The 7583-nt window shown below is 53.3% G+C and overlaps 2 protein-coding genes across 2 annotated transcripts; both read right to left on the bottom strand.

The window, feature by feature from the left end:
* Positions 1–1570: 1570 nt before the first annotated feature.
* On the bottom strand, positions 1571–2194 carry LRP88_12659 (uncharacterized protein; the record flags this gene model as incomplete). The annotated part of the gene is made up of 1 exon (XM_083249051.1): positions 1571–2194. One exon carries the CDS (start codon positions 2192–2194, stop codon positions 1571–1573), a length of 624 nt encoding a protein of 207 aa, XP_083095210.1.
* A 1423-nt stretch (positions 2195–3617) lies between these two features.
* LRP88_12658 (uncharacterized protein) lies at positions 3618–7108 on the bottom strand (the record flags this gene model as incomplete). The annotated part of the gene is made up of 8 exons (XM_083249050.1): positions 3618–3930; positions 3983–4667; positions 4748–5205; positions 5255–5339; positions 5406–5907; positions 5961–6268; positions 6324–6749; positions 6907–7108. 8 exons carry the CDS (start codon positions 7106–7108, stop codon positions 3618–3620), a joined length of 2979 nt encoding a protein of 992 aa, XP_083095209.1.
* Positions 7109–7583: the final 475 nt, after the last annotated feature.

Raw genomic sequence — 7583 nt, 5'->3', positions numbered from 1 at the left:
GAGAGAAAGAAGATTTCGAAAGCCTCGCATGGGACGACCCTGGATTAGTCCAGAAAAAAGATCAGAAGTTTTTCAACTCTGACCTAAACATCAAACGCTTTATCGTCCTGGCTGTTGAGAGATTCGGTGTGCGAGAACTCCTCCAGATTGAGGATACACTGAAGCGGCAGAGAAGTCTAGCAGAAACCAACAAAGACCTTGAGATGATAGACCGTTATCTGACGTCTCTTCAGCGGCCAATCCAGAGGATAGGGTTTCGGGACTGTTTCGATGACGAGGAGCTATTTAGGAAATACTGGAAGCGAACAACTGGCGACTGGGAGTCGAAGCAGGAACCCCTGTGCCCTAACCATATTATGGATATGTTGCAAGGTATTGGCAGGTTCGAGCTCTGGGGAGATACGACCGAAGTAATGATGATTAGAAAACACCTAGATCATGTCTTCTTGGCTCTAGCAACGGACCTAGGAAAGCGCTATAGGATGGTTGAAGGTGCAAGTCTCTATGGAGTATTGCAGGAAAGCTGAGATAATAGCTCGTGGGGTATATTATACCTCAATTTCAATGATATTTCTACTCAAGTCCACCCCCAGGCCCACATAGATCCACGGCACTCTACCTTGAGTCCATCGCCGTCAAGACCATCTAGTAAAGTGTTGTTTTGCTGATCCCTAAGGCTCGTCATTGCTAACCAGTTAATTAATTAAGCCTCGCAGGACGCATAGATAGTCAATTCTAGGGGTAAAGGTAAGAGGGATAATAGTAATAAAGGCTTAAGGACTATGATGGGCACGCATAGACACTTACCCCCAGGTTTGAAGGGATTCCAAGACCAGCAGGATGCAAGGTCTCTAGAGTCGCGCCGGATGCTGTGTATAGAATTCACTTAAGCGGCGATGTTCTTCGCCGAATTTAGTAGCCAAAACCGCGGCACTCAGACTTATTATATTATTCTTCTTCTTAAGGCAATAACTAGTTAGGCCTTAGATACCTTTTTGATTACTAGAGCGCTAGGATAGGAGAATAATAGATCTATAAATTATTTCCCCTCTACCACCCTGATTAGGTAGTGCTTAGTTTACGCCCAACAATCATAAACCCTAGGCCGTTTATCCCCTCATACCTACCCTATCGCATTAGCTAACATTCGCAACCTATATATCGCCGTCCTCTGCTTCCCCAAGATGCTTCTTCGTGTGTTCAGCTATGTGTGCCACCACGGACCGCCACGCATCCGTCGAATATACCGGCCCGCCATCACCGGGTGGTCCATCTGGCCTAGAACCCCTCGTCGTTGATCCATTCGATACTCACCATATTCAGCCTGCTCTGCACCTCCATCATCCACCCTGATTCTTCCGGCCAGGTCGAGAAGGCATCGTCGAGCACAATGACCTTGCTGTAGTGCACTATCGCTCGCAGCCGTTCCTCGAGGTCGATATCCATCGGCATCGGGTTCTTGTGGAACCGCCCTCGGCTGATAAAGTCCCTATCGCCATCATCCCCCGACACCACCGATCGGGCGAGGACCGCAATCCACCACACGAGCGGGTTGTTCCGCGGCGTCGACTTAGGCTTCCTCAACGCCTTCATAAGCAGCAGCTGGATCGGTGCCCAGACGCCCTCGAACCCTCCCCTTCTCCCGCCTCCGCGCTATCGCCTTGAGATCCACCTGCCAGACCTCTTGCTCGATATCTAGAATGTCGTCGATCTGGCTCTCCGTCAACCGCATACCCATCTCCTCCAGCGTGCCCTCGTCTTGCGAATGACAGATGAACCCCACCAGGCTCGTCCAGATGGACTGGTATCGTCGTCGCCGACTGAGGTCGCAGACGGCCGCGAGGCTCTCAAACGCACCTCGACCCTCATCTTCCCCGCTCTCATCCATGCTGTTCAATGCGGCCCGCGCCGCCCGTGGCCATCGCTCCGTCATGGCCTCTATCCCGTCCAGCCCGTTCCAGAAGGCCGACTGGATGATCATGCGCCTCTGACGATCCTGGACAAATCTGCGTCTCTGCTCTCTCGCATCCTCGCCGCCACTCCTGAACTGCACAACCTTGCGGTTCGGTGCCAGCGCTGCATCCGGCGTGGGGCTCGTCGCCGATAGGTATCCGATCCAGTTTCTCTTGATCCTTTTCCAGACTTCATCGTCCTCTGCCTCCCTGGGCGGAGGAAGTTCATCTCCTGGAGCCATCCCTCGCAGGCTGCGCGGTCTGTATCTGATAGCCGTGCCATGCGGTGCGGAGCCTCGTTGTGCTCTGTTGGTAGATCTGGCTGTGTGGACCGCTCAAGCGCGATCGTGTAGAGTTCTGTAGCCGTCATGACTGGATATGCCGGATGTATGCGTTGGCCGTGAGTGTAATTCTGCTGTAATGTTAAGGTAATTGGTATTTGCCGTGAAAAAGGAAATTTGTGAAGAACTATTGAGAACCTTGCTCTCTCCCTCTGACTACTGCAGGTTATGGTTCTATATCACGTGACCTTTGAGATTATGCTACCTACCCTGCTGCTGCTACCTATCCTCAAGCTTGGCTGTTGCCATGTAATATGGAGGCCGCTAGTTTTCGGTCTTATTACTGGACGATCATGAGTCGATCGAGCCAGCCGAAGCAGTTAAGCCACTTGAAGTCCTCACTTAAGAGATGTCAAGGCAATAGAATGATTGTTCTACACTGAGAAGTTCTGGCAATTTATAAAATGGCCTCGTAGTGATGGTAATTCAAGTGCAGCATGCTTTTGAAGAATTTGTTTACTTGTAACCCTGTCTTAGCTACCTATCATTAATAATAGCCGAGCATCTATCTACCCATTCTTCCTTATTACTCTTGAATACACTGCCAATAAAACTCCTCGGCTCCTTCCATGAGAAATATTAGGTCGTTACGTAATTTGAAGAGCTCGTCTTTAGGCGTGAGACGTGACTCGCAGTTGCGTGGGCTATCCCGATTGCCCTTGACTTTAATCCAACCCAGTTCTCGAAGCATTCGGTTGTTGACCCCTTTGTGCTCTACGGTTACAGACGGTTAGGTAATCAGTCATCCTATTTCGTCGACGTTGAACGGGACCGTGGATATGACTCACCGATTTTCTTCGTCATCTCAGACACCCGCAGCACTGAATCACGGTCTTTGTCCCATGGAAATGCCTCCGGCCGCAGGAACCAGAGCATTCTCGTCACCATGTTGGCTGCTAGAAGAGCCGGGTCCCTTCTCCTAGTCGTCACGTTGAAGGCCTTTGTATTGGGCCGAACCTCGGGGGTTGCACTCGACGCTGTGATGGTTAACGTGAGCATGAGCATAAGATCACATAATGGATCCTCGAGGCATTCTGTCAGACAGCAGTACGCCACACAGTAGTGGGATAGTACGCCCTGATCTCCTTTCGCGAATAGCCGACGTATCTCGGTGAAGCCTCTTTCCACAATATCTGGGATCTGCTTGAACGGTATCTTACAGCCTAGATCGATTCGTGGTCGGATCCTCGCTCGCTTGACGCCAACCGAATCGACCGACCTACGAGCCTCCGCCTCGAGCGCCCGCCTCTTGAGGCTGTCGGGCCGAGCCGCGAGGACAGTGGCGATGCAGCTGCTCCGACGAGTTGTACTACCTGCTGATGCGTCAATCTCCGGCGATGAGAGCCAGGTACCCACTGATACTCGCAGATACCATAGCAGCTGCGATACCCGAGACCCACTGGGCCCTCGTTGCAAAGACGCCTCTGGTGTGTTGGATGGCGGCCCGGAGGATAGAAGGCCATGTCGAATGTGTCGGTGCGATAGACTCAACTCCTGGGTGACCCTTCCTGCCGCCCTCCATCAGAGCAACGAACATCTCTTCTGCAAAGTCGCGTCTCGTCTTTAGCACCATCCTCGATTCATCTGTCGGACGGTCATCGAACTTGAGTACTTGCGCTGATAGTTTTTCGAAATTTCTGTGATGATGTCAGGAACGCTGGGGAAGCTAAAGAGACTCCTGGCACGTACGATGTTTTGAAGGGACTGTCTTGCGCCTCCCAGGCCTCTAACGCAATCATCGCCCGAGCACTCTCCTCGTTACCCGTGTCGGCATCACCATGCGATCCAACGCCGTCCCTACCGCCACTACGGATACCACGGTTCAAGCCACGACGAACTTGGCGCGCGATAAAAGCGGCCGTCTCTGGTACCCATAGATCTCGGAACACCTCGTGGAGAAATGTCGTCATCCTGTCCATCCCGTCTATCGATCGACCCCCAAGTTCAGCAAACCACAATTGACTGTGTCGGTTGGATGCCACCGTTCTATCGTAGTGATACTCTAGCGAGGCAACGTGCATCAGAACGGGCCGTCCGTTGCTCAACTGTGGCCATCCCACAAGGTTGACGAGTCCTCGCCCTTCTCGGATGTCCAGCATTCGCGGCGATATGAATGGCCATCCGCATGTTCTTAGACTATCAATCGTACCGAGAAGCCTCATAACTTTGGTAGGGAGCACCCTCGGGTCCCCGGTGAAGCAAAAGTTGCCCAGTCGATCGAGCGCAGCGACACCCTCGGAGAGAGCCATGCCCAGTCCTTTCGACCCAGCCTCGCGGAAGCGGCGGTCCATTTCTGCTATGGCTGCCTCCATAACCTTGGCGAAAGCCACCATGACTCCTGGGAAGATATCAGGAGAGAAACGCCGGAGGATACCTGCATAAAGCTGTTTCTCTTGAGGAAGAGTCGCATGAGCTGGAAGATGGGCTGTAGTACGCTACTGAAGTTTCGACGACGGCGCACGAGTCGTGGAGCATCGATGGAAATAACCTGCTCGAATCGGAACGCAAACTCATTCGCCTGCATGGCTGCCTCAACCCTTTGTCTCTCCCGCGCAAAAGGTGTCGATGCGCCAGGGTTGTCAGGTGTGAGTCGCCCCCGCACCTGGGCCAGTAGCCGCTGTTGCTTGTCCTTGAGCCGCGCCGTGCGCTGAGCCTCCGTCGAGGGGATGGTGAGAGCAGCTGTGGCGAGACCGTGGCTGGCTAGCAGGTCGTGAGGCCCATGACGGATAGACCGTTTCAGGTTGGAATAGCCCTGGAAGAAGCCGAACGAAAGCACGTCGGCACCCTGGTTCTGGTGGCTCATGTTCTCCTTCATGACAGTAAACAGGTCACTATCCAGGAAGGCAGGTGGACGATCCGATGTGAAATTGCCGTACGCTGGGTGGAAGCCGAGTGGGTAGAAGGTATAGTTGCTCCCGTAAACTCCCCAGCCACCCGGTTACGGTCGGCAAGTAAACATACAGGAGGACCTGGTCTTCCTTCTGCATCGGGATGCTTGTTTGCTGCAGTGCAATGAACGTCAACAGCCAGGGCATAGGAGACGTGGCTGATGTTGTCGAGGTTATACTTCGCCTCAAGGGCCTCACGCAACCGCATCAGGCCAGGACTATACAACGCATCATGTTCTCTCTGGTCCTCCGTTGCTGGTACAGATGCTGATGATGGAGGTAGACTGGGTGGCGAGACGTCTGGCGCTTGCCTTGACGGACGTCGCCACTACCGTCAGTATCTGGGCTCAACGGCTGCTGCTGGGAGTTGTCTTGCCCATCGTATTGATGCTCCTGATCATCTTGTAGCTGAGTCCCGTTATGTTGGCCCACATCAGTGTTCTCGGATTCGTTCATCCATTCAAGGAACCTCCGCTCCCGCTCTTCATCACCATCACCATTGTTGTCGTCGTCACCATTGTGCCTGTTCGCGTCGGCTTCGCCGTCAACAATACCTCGATAATCCGTATCGATTCGCCCTGGACTGAGGCTAGGTGGTATTTGAGAAGCAACATCATCGTCCGCCCTCTCCGACACGAACAGGCTATCGTTGTCTTCCACTTCGACGGTTGGTTGATCATCGTATAGCTCGTCGAGCTCATCCTCTCGTTCCTCCCCTCTAATTCGCTCCCATCCTTGCTGTGTCGCCGGCAAACTATTGTTTTCTCCATCATCATCACCGTCGTCGGTCTCGTTGACTCGTCGTCCAGACCGTCGAGATAGGCTGGCCTGATGACTGTCTCTTCTTCGAGGTTCGCTATGCCTTCGTTGACTTCTATGTTGATGTTGGCGCCATAGTCGTACGCGTGGAAGGCGGGCTGATGATCGGTCCAGAAAGGGTCGTCTTCTACGGAGAACCTTTCGAGGAACTCCGTCCAGCCATCCATGAATAGTGTCTGGAATATGACCCACTTGTCAAAGGCAATCATCTGCGTCTCCTTGCCTCCGAGGGCCCACCTCGGCTCAACACCTTCACCAAGGAGCTCACCTTGAAGGAAGATGTCCTTGATGTACGATGCGAGTAACAGAGCACGGCCCTGTACGAGGGCAGTCCTCGTATGTGTTGTATCGTGTCGTCGGCGGGGGTGGTTGGTCCCAGCAGCTCTCTGGCTTGGATGCATGACGATGAACCAAGCTTCGAGTGGCGCCGGTGGCAATGCGGAAGGTACGGCCGCTCAGGTCGAAATCGACGCCCTGCACATGCTTTGCGACATATGGGGCACTCCAGTGGCGAAAGGATATTGTGATATTGTCAAAGAAGTGGCTAGACCGGCAGATCGGCCGACGCGGTAGACCGACGATGCTAACGAAATCGAGCCGAAATACGGGGTAATAATCGTCGTCCTCGCTCGCCGCCTTTGACCCTGTCTTCTTGCTCCCATAGTCCAATACAACTCGGCGCTGGAGGAGGTCAAGAGCACGTGTCCCGTCGAAGGCTTCGTCGTTCGTCTCGTCGATGAGCTCGTCAGCTAACACGACATGTCAGTCAGACACCCCAGACAATTTGAAAAAACTAGCAGCGCGTTCTGGCTCAGGTTCTAGGTGGGGAAGAGCGTAGGAAGGGAAGGGAAAGGACTGAAATAAGTCACTGCTCCTACACGCTCTTCGAACAATGCTGTGCCATACCATACATCCAGGAATCACCGGCGCGACGGTCTACCCTCCAGCCTCTTTGAAACTGGTCTGTAGCGTCTTCTGTGCTGACTGCACTCCCTTGGATGCTCGCGGGCTCCTCGAGATAATGTTCATCGGCCGAGAACGGCGATATAAGCTCGCGCCTCTTCTTGGTCCTCGCCGTCATCAATGTCAGGACCATCAGAGCGAACATCGAATTCGATTTCTTCTGGAAGCCCTAAGCACGACATGGTAGGCTTCTCAGCGTCCGTCACAACGGTTATGTTGACCAACGAGAGGTGACCCTGATGCTCAGAGGATGCTGACTGGTGACGAAAAGGATATGAATTAACATGAAGGGTACGGGGAAATGACAATACTGAGGAATACACACTACTTGTTTCTGTCAGGAATATTCCATCATCGTCACCTGCGAAACTGCTCGCTGATTTATAGGATTCGGCTACTGTGCAAACTGGTACGGCTAGACGCGAGACGCGTCGCTCTGCCTCGTGCTGTCGTGGTCGCAACTGAAGCTCTTTACCAAAGGGACCGCGTCTTCAGTAAGGTTCGAAAGGAGAGCAGCTACCGTACCTACCGCCAGCTTTACCCCGAACACATCCATAAACAACCCGGGCCGGCATACCCAGGGTTAGGTGTCCGAGCGCGCGTGTGGCTGATGTCAAAAC

Source organism: Fusarium phalaenopsidis, assembly GCF_050370095.1.
Source record: "Fusarium phalaenopsidis strain FUZ10S chromosome Unknown contig_32322, whole genome shotgun sequence".
Lineage (NCBI taxonomy): Eukaryota > Fungi > Ascomycota > Sordariomycetes > Hypocreales > Nectriaceae > Fusarium > Fusarium phalaenopsidis.
Note: the sequence above shows the minus strand (reverse complement) of the source record. Positions and strands in the feature narration are given on the sequence as shown.